The sequence below is a fragment of the Drosophila navojoa genome, chromosome 5 (genome assembly GCF_054131105.1).
Source record: "Drosophila navojoa isolate 15081-1374.11 chromosome 5, UAZ_NAV_1.0, whole genome shotgun sequence".
Taxonomy (NCBI): domain Eukaryota; kingdom Metazoa; phylum Arthropoda; class Insecta; order Diptera; family Drosophilidae; genus Drosophila; species Drosophila navojoa.
The window spans coordinates 2,259,572-2,277,939 of record NC_142893.1 but is presented as its reverse complement, the minus strand read 5'-3'; the positions used below and the strand labels follow the sequence as shown (position 1 = coordinate 2,277,939).

The 18,368-nt window shown below is 39.1% G+C and overlaps 3 protein-coding genes across 10 annotated transcripts; 1 reads left to right on the top strand and 2 right to left on the bottom strand.

Annotated features, from left to right (window-relative positions):
• Positions 1 to 241: 241 nt before the first annotated feature.
• Positions 242 to 2,835, bottom strand: LOC108654083 (uncharacterized). 2 transcript variants are annotated; one of them, XM_018105146.3, is made up of 5 exons: positions 2,615 to 2,835; positions 1,211 to 2,543; positions 836 to 1,156; positions 707 to 776; positions 242 to 641 (listed from the first exon to the last, which is right to left on the bottom strand). In XM_018105146.3, the coding sequence occupies exons 1-5, from the start codon at positions 2,616 to 2,618 to the stop codon at positions 393 to 395; spliced, it is 1,977 nt and encodes a 658-aa protein (XP_017960635.1). In that variant the 5' UTR covers positions 2,619 to 2,835; the 3' UTR covers positions 242 to 392. The 2 variants fall into 2 exon arrangements, with proteins under 2 accessions (XP_017960635.1, XP_089117648.1); XM_089261522.1 differs by having other exon boundaries at positions 1,211 to 2,540.
• Positions 2,836 to 2,927: 92 nt separating this feature from the next.
• On the top strand, positions 2,928 to 4,884 carry LOC108654092 (uncharacterized). Its single transcript, XM_018105161.3, has 3 exons — positions 2,928 to 3,291; positions 3,358 to 3,612; positions 3,670 to 4,884. Exons 1-3 carry the CDS (start codon positions 3,268 to 3,270, stop codon positions 4,129 to 4,131), a joined length of 741 nt encoding a protein of 246 aa, XP_017960650.1. The 5' UTR covers positions 2,928 to 3,267; the 3' UTR covers positions 4,132 to 4,884.
• Positions 4,867 to 18,321, bottom strand: nemy (cytochrome b561 family member no extended memory). 7 transcript variants are annotated; one of them, XM_018105159.3, is made up of 6 exons: positions 18,056 to 18,321; positions 14,940 to 15,092; positions 5,682 to 5,905; positions 5,395 to 5,617; positions 5,166 to 5,330; positions 4,867 to 5,108 (listed from the first exon to the last, which is right to left on the bottom strand). In XM_018105159.3, the coding sequence occupies exons 2-6, from the start codon at positions 15,044 to 15,046 to the stop codon at positions 4,967 to 4,969; spliced, it is 861 nt and encodes a 286-aa protein (XP_017960648.1). In that variant the 5' UTR covers positions 15,047 to 15,092; positions 18,056 to 18,321; the 3' UTR covers positions 4,867 to 4,966. The 7 variants fall into 7 exon arrangements, with proteins under 7 accessions (XP_017960648.1, XP_017960649.1, XP_089117657.1 ...); XM_018105160.3 differs by lacking the exons at positions 14,940 to 15,092; positions 18,056 to 18,321 and adding exons at positions 11,877 to 12,130; positions 12,682 to 12,815; XM_089261531.1 differs by lacking the exons at positions 14,940 to 15,092; positions 18,056 to 18,321 and adding exons at positions 11,877 to 12,130; positions 12,717 to 12,801.
• Between the last annotated feature and the right edge of the window lie 47 nt (positions 18,322 to 18,368).

Sequence of the window (18,368 nt, the reverse complement as noted above, 5' to 3'; positions counted from 1 at the left end):
ACAAGAAATCTAAATGTTTAAACAAAATAAGAAAATGCAAAAAAAGATCAATTTATATATATATAATATATTATATATATTTAAATAATATGCATTACACAAATTATGTAAATGTTAATGCGTTATATAAGGTGCGATCCTTGTAAATAATTATAAAGAAAGAAAGACATTCCAACTTTGTTTGTTTTCACTTAGTTAACAATATGGAACCCAAATACGCCCAAGTAAAAGACAGTAAATATATACGAAAGTGCGTCGACATCGACTTTACTATATATATATAATATAAGTATACATGTTCTATATTCTATATTCTTGTTTTAACTTTACACAACTATACGATATACTATAACTACTTAGTCTAGTGGCCTTAAGATAACTTATATATTGATCTAGAAATGCTTCAAGTCCGTTTCTATGCTGGCCACATTTGTATTCTGCATCAGTTTGATCTTCATGGCGGCCGTGGCGCCCACTGCTTGCTGCAATATGTTTGGAGGCTTTGGCTGATTCTTATCGGCCTCGTATTGGGCTCGATGCAAACGCTGGCGATGCTTATACATATTGGCGCTGCAGAAGAAGGTCATCGGACAGTTGGGACAGGTGTACAAAACCTCGCCGGTGTGGGTGGATGTGTGCTCCTGTTGGGGCGAATTTGCAATCAGTTAAATTAGATATGTGGAGAGATTTTGGAGTTAGAGCAGACCTTGAGTTCCTGTGGGCGTTTGAAGGCCTTGTCGCACATGGTACACTTGAACTTGCGCTCGCATTCATGACTGCCAACGAGAAGAGAGATTAGTTCATATTCGAATTAAGAGTGTTGTGCCGGCTTTACTTGTGATAGATGTGACGACGCAGCGCACGGGCATTTGGTGATACCTTGCTGCACACATGACAACGATGCTCGCCCGCGCTCTCCACATGTATGCTCTTCATGTGCTGCTTCAGACCTGTCATGCCCTTCAGCCAGGCGCCACAGATTTGACACTGCTTCAGCTCGGGCTCTGGACGTGGGGTGTTTGAGTGCATCAGCTCTTGATGCTTCTTCAGGATGATTTTCGTGCGCATCTGTTTGCCGCACTTGTCGCAAATGATAATGCTCTCCGGGTCATGCATGGAGTTCATATGATTCTTCAGCTTGCGTTCAGTCAGGAATCTGCAGTGGATCAAGAATTAGTTGAATTTTTGTTGCCTATGGGTTCTCACTTACTTTTTGTTGCACTCGCTGCAGGTGAATTTGAATTCAGATTTGGGCACATGTTTGTTCAGCTTATGATAGTCGATGGCCGTTTTGCTAAGGAATGCCTTGCTGCAGAGATCACACTGGAAGGTCAACTTGGACTCGTGCACCTGTTGATGCGATTCCAAATGCCGTGAGTTTTGGAATGACTTTTCGCAGGTGGTGCACTTAAAATGATCGGGATTCCAATGGACCAGGACATGTTCGGCCAGCACTTTACGTTGCGTAAACTTGCGCCCGCAGCAAATCATATAGCCCGGATCCACTTGGTGTGTGAGTCGATGATGGCGCTGCATTTCCGTAAAGTTATGCACTAGAAGATTGCATATGGAGCAGGGCAGCACATCGCTGAAAAACTTGGCTATGATCGCATCGAATTCCTCCTGCTGTTTCTTGCGCTGATCGAGCAGTTCGCGGGACATGCGAACTCGCGGCTCCGCTGGCTTGGCACGCTTTTTATACTTCTTGGGTCGGACTGGAGTACGCTTCGGTATGATGGCGAACTCGCCGTCATCCGGCTTGCCAACCGTAAAATCAGAATCATCATCCTCCTCCTCCTCGCTGCTGTCGTCGCTGTGGGCAAGTCCTTCAACAAACTCGGCAATGAACTCTTGTTCATCATCACTGAAGTCTTCGGGATGTTCCGCTTCTGTCTTTAGACTGGACGGCAAATCTAACGTTTGCTCCGGTTGCGATTCAGCTGGACTGGGTTTAGGCAGTACTTCGGTTTTGCGTGGTCGCCCGCGACGTTTCTTCGGCGGCTCAACTGTCTCTACAGATTCATTTGCATTAACCTCTGGCGATTCTGATTGGGCATTTGCGGTTTCTGCTTCCGCTTTGACACGTTTTCGCAGACGACGAGCGGGCGATGGTGTCTGCAGGCTGCTCGTACCTTCGAGCACCTCAATTTTGGGCAACTGCTCCAGCTCATGTTCCTCTATCTTGACCTCGGGGTAGAAGAAGTTGCGAGCATTCAGCTCGGCTGCATCGGTATTGGCCTGCTTAAAGTTTGCCTGGGTCAGCGGGTCATCCTCCATAAGCAACACCTTGGCTTCCCGCAGCGAACTTTGTGCAGCGCAGACGAAATCGTGTAGCGTATTGAAAGCGGAAACCGTTGTCCAGCATGGTGGGCATATTTTTCGAGTTTCCCCGCTGCTTTGTACTAGCTCTATTGGAAAATGTTTGTTGATAATTTGCACCACATTCAGTTGGGCAGCCTTCGCCGAAAATACATCCATATAATCATGCAGTGTTGATGGATTCTCTTCCAGGCATAGCAAGCACGGCGTAGCTGCTGTTGCTTCTGCATCAAGGGAAGTTTAATATTACTTCAATACTTTTTAACTATATTCTACAGCCATAGAAAATACTTACCCATATTTTTCTTACAAAGTGTTTATATACATATGTAGATACTCATTTATTAAACTATCCACATAGAAAAATAGTTGTGATTTATTGGTATAGATTTTTATTATGCTTCTTAATGAGTATTTGGTGCTTAGAGCACTTCCAGCTATACGAAATGTAATTTATATTTGTTTCTTTCAAATTGTTCGTAATTTTATATTTTCTTGTTGAGACAATTTGTGGTGGGTGAACGATAGGCGGGCAATAAAGATCCGATACATGGCCGATAAGTGCAGTGTTGCAAAATAATGTTAAAAAATATTATCGTTCACAATAGTTTATTTAATAGCATCTGCAATGGCAGCGAACAACTTAAAAAAGATAAAATATCAACAAATAGCATTTTGTGCTTAAATATACACAATATTAAACAACTCGTAAGCTTAGGACACGCTAGAAAGTGTCTTTAGCATAAGCTAAGCGTCGTATGCACTGGATTAATGCGCAACTAGAATTGCAAACGCATTGGCAAACATAAACAATGTGACTTTAATTTTCCTGGATGCTGAAAACATTTATATTTAAGATATATTATTAAGTTGTGAGCTACCACGTTGAGAGCGTTTGATATTTAATACAGTCTTACAACTATCTGATTGAAATCTAAATGCTAAATTATGTCAAGTGACGAGGACATGACGGTTCGTATCTGCTGTACCTATTTTGTCGTTGCTTTAGGTTTAATTAATTGTTCTACCTATTTGCAGATCAGTAAGAAACGGTACAGTGTTTTGCAGAATCGCAAAACCTATTGGTATACAGTAAATGAAATCAAGAATAAATCCACTTGCCCCAGTTGTGGCCGGCCTATAGAAAAGTTTAAGAATTTGACAGCGCACGTAAAGCGTTGCTTTAGCATTAAGAAAATAGGACCCATATACAGACTACACGGCTATGTGGAATGCAAATGCGGACTCCTAATAGCTGATAATACCAAGGCACAGAAACTGCACGTATGCATGGTAAGTGAAATACAATACTTGACAAATGAGACAATATGCTCTCATTTCTTATGCTAGGGTGAAGTGCCGGCCTTTGAGCCAGATTTGTCCTATGTGCGCAAGTTACCGGAGTCTGACAAAGATCAGGCACAGCATCAGGATCACGAGCGGGATCGAGATCATGATCGGGATCACGAGGAGGACCGAGATGGAGATCAGCAACAGGCGGACGACAATCGAAGCCATCGGTTGGAGCGCGAACTGCTCCAGCCGAAGCCTTGGATACGCAACTTTGTCTCGCCTTTCAAACTAGATATAGAGAACATCCATGTCAACAGCAAGCCCGAGCCGCGAGTGCGCAACTTCGATATGCCCGTTAGCAAGCACGAGCCGAAGAATGTGAGCGTCTATTCGATTGGCACAAATAACGGCATTATCTATGTAACTGGCCGAACGTCACAATCAGGCAATCAAAATGTGATTTTGATCAAGAAGCGAGCACTACGATTGCCCCAGCTCAAGGGCTACAAATGCAGTTAGTCAATGAATTGCCACTGAAAAGAAGGGTTTAACTATTTATTCTACATGAAACGCATTTGGAACACATATTTTTTAATTTTAATAAATAAAATGAATCATTTATTATATACTTGTAAATTTTGGGGTTTACAACTTATATTGCTTAGGTTCTTTTTTTTTCGTTTTCGTTTTCGTTTATGAATTACAAATATTTAGCAAAAAATTACATCAAATGCGACAATAACTACGTATGTAAATATAAAAAAAGTTTTATGCATTAGTTCGTATAGTACAATATGTGTTTATAGTATATGTATATAATGAATAGTATTTGAATAGTATCAAAAGATCTGGCTAATAATTCAGCTGTATACTAAAGTTAGTTATAAATTTTGCTTTCTTTTTTTTTTTTTTGCTTGTGTAAAATTCTAATGCTTGGTCTCTGGGCTGGGCGGTACTATATATATATTATATATTTTTTTATATATATCCATATTTCTCGACTGTATCTAATGAATACACTACTATATATATATGTATAATTATATAGACAAAACTACATAGCAGCAAATGTAGGCAAAGAAATGTTCTTGATTTTGATTTTGTAGAAAGAGTTTTTGATTTGGCATATGAGTGTATATATATATATATAGTATCGTAGTATAGTATGTATATGAAGATAAGCTTTTGTGCTGTTTGTGCTACACAGACAACGGAGAGAGTTTATGGATGTGACGAATGTTTTTTGATTTTCTGTTTTTGTTTTTTTTTTTTTTTAGAACAGACAGCTGCAGCTCTATTAAAACACTGGCTGTGGCAGGCGGCCGTAGTTATGGGCGTGGCAGTTGGCCACAATCTAAATGCGTTCGGTCACATAGACTTTGGCAGAGGCAGGTGCATTGGTTCTTCGCACAGCAAAGGTGACAATAACGCCAATCAGAATGAGAGTAACGCCCATCGCAGTTGTTATATAATGCTCAATCATGCGATTTTCGTCGCTGCAAAGAGAAGCGATTTGAATATGAGAGTTCCTTGGAGTGCAGCTTGAGACTCACCTCAGTGTGGGATCCTTGGCAGTCTCGCGTTCCTTCTCGATGATGCCCGTCACAGCGGTGGCTATGGCCAGCCAGAAGTTGGCCAAGCCCAGGCTGGCGTGTATCGGCACCATGGCCGAGCGACAGCTGTAGGTTTTATTGTCGCAGCAGAGCAGCACCAGAAATCTAAGACGGAAAAGGTTAGAGGCCATAGAGATACGCTTGGGCAACAGCTGCGTGGGAGACTTACGTTAAGAAGCCAATTACGAACTGCAGCAGGAACATGCACATTGTCACGAAGCCCAGCCATGAGTGCAGGCTATAGAAATTCAACTTGGCCATTGCATTGTGCGAGTCGAAGACGGAGAGGAAGCCCATGACAATACAGGGTATTGCGGCAGCATGAAAGAACATGTGAATCAGTTTCACATAGATGTGCTTGACACAGCGGCACAGACGATAAACTAGGATAGCTGAAATGATATTCGTATATAAGATGATGTATGGGATGATCCACATCTGGCATGTTCAACTTACAGAATCCAGAGAGCGTTACGAAACCCGCTATCATCAGAATGGGATGCAAGTTGAATTGCTTCATTGGCTTCTCCGACCAGGCGAAGCCGCCGCGATAGAACATCACCCAGAAGAGTGCCAATATCAAGACACCCACCAGCAATATGGTAGAGAGTATTACGATTAACAAATATTCACACCAGGAACAACAGTTCCAGGCATTATCTGGATCCTCCTCATAGCGTCTGCAATGACATGAAGAAGAGAAGCAACGAGTTTCATATGTATGTACATTAAATTAGTTTCTAGATTAGATTTACTTTTCACTTGGTTTATTTTTTCCGAATATGCTTCGATTTAGCACATCTATAAAGTTGCGATCAATTATATCCATAATTGTTTATCCAAGTCAAGCCTGGGTATTAAAGAGTGCTATTTATCTACATATATGAAAATATGTATATAGGATTTTTTTTCGATTTCAGCTATTTGCGTTTGCTAATTCAATTATGTAAAAGATCTTTAGTCTGGCTGTCTCCCTCTCCAATCTTACATAATTAGAGTTTGTCCGAGTCTTACATAATTACCTACAATTTCTCTCTTAATTGCTTGATAAAGCAAACATTTCCACAGACTTCACAACACAAAGGCAAATCTGAACAACAAATAAAAACTCTAGCAATTATCTAATTTGTCCGCTAATTGGTTCAGTTCTTTAGCCTCAGCATCGTCATCATCATCTCAGATTCAGACTCAGACTCAGACTCAACCTCAGACTCAGACTTATTCAAATACAATTGAGTTAGCATCGCCTTTTGTACTCATTTTCTTACTGTTCTTTTTTTAAATATTCCTTTATTTTTTTGTAGCCTTTTGTTTCTTTTAAGTAATCCGCTATTTCGCCCATGGGGATTATCTAATCTGTGTTCCTTTTTTTTTGTCTTTTGTATTTTTTTTCTGTGTGTTTGAAGTCTTGTTTTTTTTTTCCTGTTTGTCATTGTGCTTTTACATTATTTATGATCACATTTTGAAAGCTTGCTGACTATTAGGGTATAATAGGGGTGTTAGAACCTTGTCGAGGTTTCGATTCAGCGGTTCTATAACACCAAATACGGCCTAAGGTTTACTCTAACGACAACTCTATCCCTAAGCCAAATTCCCAAATTGAAACTATGTATATAATTCTACTTAAGAACATATACAATATTATCATTGATCGGGAGATAAATGACACTCAATTTCAAAGGCACATGCCAAAATTAGCTCAAGAAAAACAACTTTAAACAGATATATTATATTCAAGATATATGATATATGCCATGCTCATAGAACTCCGCTCTACATAAATATTTTCTCAATTGTCGCTTGAATTTTATGGAGCATATGCAATTCGATGCCAATTAAAATTTTATTCACATAATAAATAATAATAATAATTTTTCGTCATCATTTGCGTGTGATCAGATGACAAAACATTTCGATGGCTGAAATGGAGATGAGCTCAGCATCCATAAGCAGATGCAGCATAGAGGAATGGACTGTGAAATTTCTCACAGTGTTGCTGCCGAATCACAATTCATATTGAATGCAACGAGCAGCTGTTGCAAGTAAACAGCAACCAAATGTGGAGTGCAATAGCTGAGAGAGGATAGGGTGGGAGTGGGAAGGCGTTGGGGGCCTTTCTGGCGATGTCTTTGGGGTCTGTGGGTAATTAGGCGCATTGCTGTTGGCCAACGAGCTGCTGCACTTGAAGTGACAGCCAATCCACAAAACGAAAGCAACAAAACAAACAAAATCATTATTGTTATTATTTAAATTAATAGTGCGCAAAGCCAAAGAAATCGCCCGCTGTCTGATAATGAAAGCAAAAGCCAAAGCATTTATGAACAATATAATGTTAGTGTGAGAGTTATTTACAGTGGAAAGTGTGACACTAGCCAATGCCCTGTAGTGCATGTCTCAATCTTAATTGCTTACATAATACCCTGTAATCCGGTCACAGCTGTCGTAACTTGCAACACAAAAACTTGAATTCTTCTCTCGGCTTTTGGCATTTCTATTCTGCTCATCATATGCGATTATGATTGTGATGGTTAAATGTTTCTATATATATAGTTAACGTCTTTCATTTGAAGACTGATCTCAGTGATAAATATTCTTGACGTAAATATTTCTCTTGAGCTCATTAAAGCTCTTATGCCATATAAGACAGCCCACTTTTGTCTGGGATACTGTATAAGACTTACATAAAAGCTCTCACAAGACTCCAATATTCATCTATAAATCAAAGTGAGTCTAAGTCCAGCCAGTCTAACTACCCTTTAACACTATTAATGAGTGCAGGGTATTTAAAGACAGCTTGTTAAATAGCCTATTTGGGCACGCACTTTCTCAGCCGCTTCTGTCTGTCTGTGTGTGTGTGTTTGTGTTTGTGTGTGTGTGTGGCAGCTATCAATGGACAGTGGCTGAAATTATTAATTGGGTTTTGGGTTTTTTTGTTTAATATCACTTGCAACATTTTGTGATACGCCGCATAATAAGCGCTTTAATTAACATGTTGCCGCAGCATCCGTCTGACCGATCGACCGACAATGTTGTTGTTGTTGTTGTTGCCCTGACAATTTCATTAGGCGCGGTGCAGCCGATGGATGCATCATGTCTCAGCGGGCGATGTCAATGAACGGGCGAATGCACAGCGCAACAATATAGATCTCTGTGTGTGTGTGTGTGTATTTGTATGTGTATAAGTGTAGAGGCATTTAGCTTTCAACACATGAGCTGCTCGCGGGCAGCCGAACAGGCTGTTTGCTTTAACACACATTTCACTTGCCGCCCAAGTGCAACAGCAACAGCAGCAACAACAACGACCACAAATTGTTTAGCAACCACAATGGGCGGGGGCAGCGGCTGCGGCAGCTGCAGCTGCACTTGCAACTGTTGTATCTGCATCTGCATCTGCATCTGTGTATATATCTCTTTCACTTTTTTTCAGCCGTCTGCTCTGGGAAAATTTCGCTAAAAGCTTTGGCTTTTGCTTTTGCTTTTGCTTTTATGCCACAACTCGTTTTACATAGTCATGTGGCAAGTTGCAAGTTGCAAGTCTAAACCTGATCATGAACCTGCAACCGTGGCTTTCGACGTGCCTCCAGATGAATTTAATGCCAATTGTTGCTAATGGGTCAGCAACTATTCGAGGTGCTTGACACTGCCCCCACAACAACAACAACAACAACAACAACAACAACAGCAGCAGCAGCAGACATGACTATAGACTGTCTGGTGCCTGGTTTGTTGTTTAATGAAGGAAAGCTAAAATCTTAAGTTGATAGTTCTTTAACCGCAACAAAAACAATAACAACAACAGCAGCAACAACAACAACAGCAGCAACAGCTCCTCTTTAGCCATAGCGAAAGCAGGCAAAACTTTAATTAATTGTAGATTGTCTGAGTCATTATTTTGATAGCCATAAATTGAATTGAATACAACTGAATTGCATGTCGTATGCATATAAAAGCCTACTATATACATACATAGGCCACATGTGACAGTATCTACATAGATAGATCACAGTTCAAGCTTTTCATAGAGCATATAGTGTAATATCTATAAATCGTTCCCATCTTCACTATTAAAATACTTATATATTATTACTTTTATGTTATAAACACTTATATATTCTATATGTTGTGCAGCGATCGTTGTTTTTTAACACTGCTTCAACTGTTATATACCTAGCTTAAGCCCTTAAGTTAGCTTTGTGCTGGTTTCAATATGTCTTACATGGCATCTTCGATTGTCTTATGTACATTGCTTTATTATTAAATAATATAATGGCTTTTATTAGCTAATATATCAAGCTATGTCTTTAGTACTAAATTAGATCTGGTATAGCTTTAAATCTAAGGTATACAGCATGCATTCTTTGCATAAGCTTCTAGTTCCCATAGCAGCAATAAAATTTGTATACTTTGTATTACAATACTTTGTAACTCTCAATTTTCGCACTTTTTTAACGGCACGAAATCCTAGGCTAGTCCATAAATCACATCACATCTGTTATATGTATGTAAATGTATGTCTGGCAAGCTTTGTAGTCTTTATTACCTTCAGTATTATTTGTGTTGAGGAAAAAGTTCTAAACTTCAACTTCTACTTTCATAAGTGTTGTATAAGTATAAGTAGCATAAATAAGTTTACTTATAAGTGAACGTAGAAATATAATTTTCAGTACAAGTATGAAATGGATAAGAACAGAATTTGTTTGGAGGCATACAAATATACTTAACATTTTGCTGCAGCTATTAAAGTAGACTTTTGGTGAGTTAGTATAAGTTCAAGTATAAGTCTACGCATGAGTATAAATGCTTAAAAGGTTATCATAATCAGCTTATCATAAGAAGAACCTACACTTCAGTCAAACATGAGGTATAAGTGCAAGTATAAGTACACATAGGCAGACGTATAAGTGGGAGTATAACAGTTTAGAGTTTAGCCAAGTAGATTAGGCACAAGAATTAAACAGATATGATGTCCATCTAGTCGCTTATCTTTGGCCAGACAGATAGGCACAAGCTAATGCTCAACAGCTACAACGTGTATCTCGAGATAAAAATGTATCTAGGCGCTGCTCTGCGCCATAATTAGCGCCCAAGCAATGACTGGTCTTTGGCCATGTAACTCGCCCAGTTGAAAGCGGGCTAATTATGGCGTGGTATGGATTGGATGGCACCGAGGAGAACAAAACCAAACTGGAGCGCGACTCGCAGCAGCTACTTGTGGCACAGATACAAATGTATCTGGGCAAGTGCTGTGCGATGCATCCATAAGCCGGCAGCAGGAAGCACACATTGAGGATGTGACAAATTACGAAAGTACAATTAAAATTTAAGTACGTTTGTAACGAAATTAAAACATTTGCGCGAAGCATGACGAAACCGCAAGAGAGAGAAGTTGGAGAAAAGAAACAAAAATCATGAAACAGACGCTCGCAATGTGTCCTGCGGGTTAATTATGTACAAGCTTAGACTGCAAGCAAATATCTGTGTGTGTATGTGTGTGTGTGTGTGTGTGTGCATGCATGTGTTGTTGGTGTTGCTTTACAATGGGCGACAATTGTTTACGAACTGAGCGACGTCTCGGGGAGTTTCAATTGAAACATTTTCGTGCTTCGTTTTGTTTAACGGCAGCTTCTGTTACGCCTGCATATATGTGTGTGTGTGTGCTGGTGTGTGCTGGTGTGTGTACGGTAATTGTATCTTAAAGATACAATCAAATTCGCAGTACCAGAACTCGACACGCAACACAAATGCCACACTGGCGCAGTTGCCCTGCAATTTATTCATTGAATTCTTGTATTTATTTATGCTCATATACAAATACATATACAAATACATAGATACTTGTAAACATTTCTTCATAAAGTTTGTCTTATTTTCGCCTTAGCTCGAATTGGAATTAAGAGCCAGGCTGCTTGGCTTTAGCTTGCCTTAGAGTACCTTTCTCTCTCTCTTTCTCTCTCTCTCTCTCTCTCTCTCTCTCTCTCTCTCTCTCTCTCTCTCTTGCTCTCTAGATCGCGATTTAGAGTGTACTTTGCCGGCATATATGTGGGGAATTCAATCTACATCTCAAGCAACACATCATTTATCAATTTAAATGTACGTATATGTATGTATAAGCGGGTGCTTAAGATGCAGGGTAGATCGAAGAGTTGACAGTTAGGTATAATAGTGTAGTAGTAGATTGTAGATCATTATGTGAGATGAGATTTAAGCATAAAATTTGTAACTATGCTACATCATGATGTAAGCAAATATCTATGAGAAGAAGAAGAAGTAAGCTGAGATCCTTGAGTATTTCTTATGATACTTCATGATGTAGGTAAATTCTATATCAGCATTGCTAATGATATATCTTGATGTACGTACACACATTAGTATTCCATTTAATGTATCGTAACATTAAATTTACTCAAGGAATATGCTCATATGCTACATTATGATATAAGCAAAGATCTATCAGTATCCTTCCCATACTCTTTAGTATATTATTAAATATAGTCAGACATTTGTTTGTTTGCTTTTGGCACGTGAGCTGTCGTCCCAATTAGCACAAAAATATTAACATGTTAATATATAATCTAGATATAGAGCTATACTAATTTTGTTAGATAACCTCGTGCTGTGTTTAATGAACAGCCCTCGTCGCATCGAACTTACGCTGTTGTCGTTCCTCCGCGCGGCATTTTGCCCAAATGACGTTCACGCATCTAAGCGAATTTATGTAGATGTATGTGCCTTGTGTTTAGCTTTTGTTTCTTTCGCGCTCGATCACACAGAGGCGAGCACACGGCGTATACGTAATGTATATAGATCAAAATTCGAGAGATGATGTTAGAGATTTAACAAGCTTTTATTCGTATTTATTTTTTAATTTCTGTTTGGAATTTCCCACAAATTATTAGTTAAGCTCTCTGTAAAAATAGATGTATTGACACAAATTAAACGTGTTGAATTTGCAACTGAGAGGAACTTTTGGCTACGTATAAAATACATATGTATATATACATATGTATGTGTATGTATAAATCAATCTGACATTTGGTGAATTGACTTGCTAATCAGCGCGTTAATTGGTCAGACATTCTAGCTGCTCAGAAACATAGCCTTACTAGGCTGAATTTGATTCCTCATTGATTTCAATTCCATTTTCAGTTGCAAATACAAGAAATTAAGAGATTTATTCGTGTTTTTATTTTCGTAATTGAATTAAATTAATGTTCGATGCATATGCAAATGACGGTTTCTTTGTATCTATTCAAACTTTCGATTTCTCGTGTAACGATCATCCATTGATAGTTTTTGATGTATCTATCAAACAAAAGGCAGACACGGTCTAAGCACTTTCTACATAAGAGCGCAAGGTTATTGTTTATATTGTTTTTTTTTTTTGTTATTTTTGTAAATTTTGTTCTCCACACACATTTAGTTTTATTTCTTTCTTTTTTTGTTGTAGTTTTCTCACGATATTTATTCAATGTGCCGGCTGCTGCAACCTACGCTCGATACGGATCAACGGCGAATGAACTACTGAAAAATCTACTGAAAAATGCTAGCGATAAGCTGAGAGCGCTACCGCATCGAGAGAAAGAGAAATGGTGAGCCTATGTTAAGAGAGCTTTTCTTATGGTAATACAAAACTTGGGGGTTTTTAATAAACTTTTACATTTTGTAATAAGTTTATATATTCATTAAAATATTATTAAAGCTCCTATATCTGTATAAATATATTTTATAGCTTTATTAATAAGTTAGCAAAGCTAACTTAGCACTAACAATTTTCATTTCAAATGAACGTTAACATTCGGTGCTGCTGTTAAACTCAACATGGCACTGTCAAATGTTGAATATCGAAGTTCGAAACGCGTACATGATCAAGCGTAGACACAAACCAGTTAGTAGGTCTTGTGCGAAATTATTAAATTGAATTATGTTTGAATAAAACTAAAAAGAGAAATGTTGGAAAAGAATATTATAAAATTCTGACTAACAGAAAATGTTAAAAAGTTTCTGTCAGAAGATTAAACTTATCTTTTACAAACGCTCGTGACCTTGTCCAAAAGCATGTGAGCATATTTTTTAGACTTTTGGGCAAATACTGTAAAAGATAAATGTATTTGCTTGAGTTTTGACAAATATGGTAAATAAATCTGTAGTTTAACTGCGTGATAATAAAATCTTAGATATAAAATATGGTATACTAGATAATGCTGCTTAGATAATCAAAATGACACACTGACGACTTAACTAATCTAATTTTCTATTAATAGAATAATGCAGTGCCTTATTTTGTTTTTTTATATGAATAAGTAAATTTACTTTTGAAGAGCAATCAGAACAGCTGTCCTATATAATTATATATAATAAATGAACTTGGTTAATGCTAAATGAAAGTGGAGCAGTTCTTAGAGCTTGTCAATTACAAAGGGTACAGTCAAACCTAGCTATGAACGAACACACCCAGCTAATGCGTGCTCATTACACATGGAGTCGGGCAGCACGAATTCAGTTCCGTTCAGTTGAGTTGAGCGCGCGCCCACAAAATCGAATTCGAAATGAAATGAGCAAAAAGGCCAACAAAATATGTGTACTGTAATTACAAACGGGGTATGGGGGCAGTGGGAGGGAGGTCATGGGGCAGGCTAGTCAAACAGGATAAAGGATGAAGGATGAAGCGTGTTTTGGCTGGCGTCAACTGGGCGCACGCACGCGATCAACTGTTGAATGTGTGCGTGTGTAAACAGGTGTGCTTACAGGTGTATGTATGTGTGTGTTCGTCCCATATATCTCTTTGGTCAGTCTGATTTGCGAGCAACGCGTATTAAAATAGAATTTACGAGCTACTCTGTGTACACGGCTTAGGAAATTGGCGCATTAAAAACAGAGAAAGGCGTAAGGCATATGCCCCGCCCATCTGGCAGCTGGCTTAAGGCGTGTCACCAACGCTCGTAACGTTCGTTTCCTCTATTTGAAATGTAAATGTTACACTTTGGCCATTACGGCACGATTAATGAGCGCCATTTTAACGAGTTCTTTTTGTTTTTATTTATATTTTTTATTTTGACGACAGCTCAGGACGAGGTCAAGGCAGGGCTTTCGCTTAAATACCCCAAATTGTCGGGCTAGACAACGCCAAATTGCTACAGTCGCAGCTCACGTTGTGGCTTTTCAATTCAACTTGACACCATTTTCATTCAAATATTTATAAACAGAGAAAAAACCGAGCTGCAAATTGAGTTGGGTTGAGTAGAGCAACAAAGCACAGACTTATGTAATTTCATAGCTGATATAGCAAATTGATCTGCTAGACATGTGTTTGCAAGAGAAATACCATATGGTTGGTTATGTCAACAAATACCCTGTAAAATCAGTATATGCTGTGAATGAAATTATAATTGCTTTGTGACGTTTTCTACTTCGAATTGCTTCAGATTCAAATCGTAGTGTGTTTGTGGGGGGTTTGTGAATCTGCTAGATCACTTGCACGGTTGTCTTGCAGGTTGGTTTAAGACTTTGCTAAATATAAGTACAATGCTTTTGAAATATATTAGATAATAAATCATTAAGTTTGATATATTACTAAAAAATAAAACAAAATTCATTCATCAAGGTAAAAGAAAAAGTACAAAACACTTAAAGTCACGGATTCATATAATATTCACATCTTAAAATACATTTTTATTACCAATAAAATTCTGCAGATATTCAGATATTTGAACTCACTTTTCATCTGGCGGCGGTGGCATTTCGTTGCCATTGGGCGTGCCGGGCGGCGTCTTCTCATTTTCCAGCGTCAGCGGCGGCAGGGGACTCACCGAATTGCTATCCATGTGAAAGCAATCAATGTCTGATAGTTAAGCGAGCAACGATGATAGCCTGTTGAAAGGATGGAAATATTAGCACTGGCTGGGCTATCAAATTCAGAGCAACAACTGCAGCCAGATAGACAGCGACGCATACAGAGAGGCAGGCAGCCAAAAGGCATTCAGCACAGGATTCTTTTGAATTCTATGCTATGCTCGCTGGGCATTCAAGTCGGGGTATATTAGTTTTGCATCCATGTAACGCTCTTTCAGTTGATATACGCATACATAAATACATAATCCATTAAAACTATATTTTCGTTTGGAGCTAGTAAGTTTTATAGCAAGATCTTTTTAGATTGTTGGGTATCTACCTCATATATTTTCTTCTCTCTTTCAATATTTTCTGCAGACTTTTAAGGCATGACAAACGAGTGTTATGCAGTCATGCATTTCCAACTTTTTCTTGCATTTTTCATTTGTGGCTCATAAAAATGTTTTTCCACAATATTTAGTAGCGGCTAAAATCGGAGTCAGATGCTGCTGCCGCTGCCGCTGCTGCTGCTGACAGATGCAAGCGCGACTACTGTTGGCAGTCAGGCAGTCAGGGTGCAGGGTCTGTCACTCGTTTAATGTGGGGGCGCTGAAATCTCAGCTGCGCCTGCGGTTGGGCAGGCAACTGTCCCCATGTAGCCCCAGCCCCAGCCCCAGCCGCTGGTGATGAATAGCGGCGCCTTTATATGCCACTTTTCATTACGAGGCAGCCAGCTACATAAATAAGTGAGTGTGTGTGTGTGTGTGTGTGTGTGGGTGACTGTGGGTGCACATGTGTATGTGTGTGTGCGTGTTGATATGAATGAAGCTGTGGCATATCTTTGAATGAATTGTGCAGCGAGTGCCGCCGATAAATGATCCAATTTTGCTGCCTTTCTATCTCTCTCTACCCCTCTGTCTCTCTTTCTCTCTGATTCCTCTTCCTTCCCCTCTAAATTTATGCTTAAAATGGAAACTGAGTTTTATTTTGGGATACTTTTTGTTGGAGCATGCACAAAATGCTCGTCATGTGTGTGGAGTGGCCCAAAAGGTAAAACTGCAGCATCAACATATTTGCTCGAGTGCATTGCACTTGAGCTGCACTAAGTGTGTGCAAAACAACAAAGGGTACATTGACTACCTAGTGAGGCATGTAACAAACACTCTGAGCAGAGATTGTAAGCAGAGCAGAGCAAATGATGCGATAATGCAGAGGAACAAGCTCAAAACTCTTTCTATTGCAAATCTCAGCTTAAGTGAAAGTTTTTAGCCATTTTATATATTTTCCTGGAAAGACCTGATATATATTTAAATTATGAAGAGCATTTATGTCTTTAATTTCACATTTCTCTGATTTATATATTTTTAATATTTAAAAGAATTAATCGAAATGAACTACCAAAGCGCTATATTTCCTCTTTTTAGTGCATTTAATAGTCGGCATTGCTTATACTCAACTCTCTTTCTTTTGTTTGCCAGTGCCGAGTGCGCTGTGGCAGTCGTAGACGTGTAAAATTGACTATCATACGTCCGAGTGGGTTCTGAGAGCGCCAATTTCCGACGTGGATGTCGTTGTTTGATTGAGTTTGCCTCCAACTCCTACTACTATTTCTACTACTATTCCCACTACTTTTGTGTGAGCCACAATAATTATGCCTGAGTACGTGTGCGTATGTTCCATTTATTGACAGTTCATTGAACTCGGGCCCAGCGAAAAGCATTTGATGGACACTTGAATACGTTCAATATGCTGGCACCCCATCTCTCTTCCATCCCCTCCCTCACACTCTCCTTCTTCGTACTTAACTTCCTTTTCACTCGTCAGGTTTTCCTGGCAAACGCCCTGTCGTATCGCTTTGCATAATCGACATGTGTCCATTTCTCACGCCTGACTTGGCCAATGGCCAATGGACAGTTATAACTGTATTGGAGTGTCCCGGTTTCCTTTGTTTACCTAATGCCCATGTTTCTATTCTCAGCAATTCCATTTGCTTCGTGACACTTTTCCTATCTACAAAGTGGGGATCATCCCACCCAATCAACTATCTATAGGTCTTAATCAGGAGCTAAACACTTTGTTTGCATTACGGAAAATTAGTGGGAATTACTTATAGACTATCCTATCTATAGCATACATATACCTAAAGAAAAGTAGCTTCAGCTCAAACTTTTATTATAAATGCCTCAAAGTACTTCCCATAGATTTTATTTGATTTGATTTCCCAAATAATATATTATAATCCTTTATTTGATTTGGGTATACAAATCTTAAGTACTTGTTCAGGCATCTCTAATCATTCTTATTCATCTCGACTGACACATTCAAATGCCCCATCCTTCTCAGTTCATAAAACTAAGCAAAGTCATGCCACTTTAATCTCTAGATATTTTAATTTCAAGAGGAAATACACACACACACGCACAAATAATAATTTCCCAATTGTTAGCTAGAGTCGGAGGATTGCGTGAGGAAATTCGTAAGATATAGCTAAGCGCTTATTGCTCGATGGCCCCAATTGTTCCAACTGCTTGGCGCCCACATATCGAAGCGCAGTCCCCATTTGATATAGGAAACTGCATATTATGCAATGCGGCGTAACTATTTCCGCAACTACAACCGTATCTGAATACAATAACTGAATGAGCATTTTGAAAATGATTTACCGGATACGCATTTAAAGTGCCATTTACTTAAATCTGCTTTAAGTATATAGATGAACTAAGCATATGTGTCTGAAAATTATAATCCAGCTACTTCTCTGCGGCTTGCTGCACTATATAGTAGTGTAGCTAATCCGATTAAGCAAGGTTCATACACAGGCACAGGTCGAAAAAAAGTTTTTTTTTGTTGTTGTGAAGTTTGGCCAATTGCAGTAGTTGTTGTGGCTGATGCTGCTAATGCTGCGGATGCTGCTGCTGCTGCTGCTTCGGCTGCTGTCTTTGTTTTCGTTTTTGCTCTGCTGCCAAACAATACAAACAATCAGTCGTCTTTCTATAACCTACCCCAAGTTTTTATGCAGTGCGCAATGTGCGAGCAATGCGAAAATGCAAATAGTTTGTGTTGTCTCAATAAATCAATTATAATTTATTCACTAATTAATTATATTCACTAATTGAGTGTGCCACTGCCGTATGGTTAAGCTAATCGAGCTGTGACTGAATTTATCATTTCAGCTAAATGTGCAACCGCCCGATGTCCGTGTGTCCGACGTCCGCTTTAAATCTGAGACCAAAACCGAATACTGCGCCGTCCACTCGCCTCGAATGCTGTGTCGGAACTAAACTGAACTGAAACGCTTGCCGGCTGCCGGCAGCG

Excerpts from the sequence above, each read along its gene's own strand:
- nemy (XM_018105159.3), bottom strand. The coding sequence starts at position 15,046 with ATGGATAGCAATTCGGTGAGTCCCCTGCCGCCGCTGACGCTGGAAAAT. Across the intron at positions 5,618-5,681 it reads CGTAACGCTCTCTGGATTCT|CTATCCTAGTTTATCGTCTG; the intron begins GTAAGTTGAACA and ends ATATCATTTCAG. Across the intron at positions 5,331-5,394 it reads TTCGTAATTGGCTTCTTAAC|ATTTCTGGTGCTGCTCTGCT; the intron begins GTAAGTCTCCCA and ends TTTCCGTCTTAG.
- LOC108654083 (XM_018105146.3), bottom strand. Across the intron at positions 1,157-1,210 it reads TGCAGCGAGTGCAACAAAAA|ATTCCTGACTGAACGCAAGC; the intron begins GTAAGTGAGAAC and ends GATCCACTGCAG. Across the intron at positions 642-706 it reads AACGCCCACAGGAACTCAAG|GAGCACACATCCACCCACAC; the intron begins GTCTGCTCTAAC and ends TCGCCCCAACAG.
- LOC108654092 (XM_018105161.3), top strand. The coding sequence starts at position 3,268 with ATGTCAAGTGACGAGGACATGACG. Across the intron at positions 3,292-3,357 it reads CAAGTGACGAGGACATGACG|ATCAGTAAGAAACGGTACAG; the intron begins GTTCGTATCTGC and ends ACCTATTTGCAG. Across the intron at positions 3,613-3,669 it reads AGAAACTGCACGTATGCATG|GGTGAAGTGCCGGCCTTTGA; the intron begins GTAAGTGAAATA and ends TTCTTATGCTAG.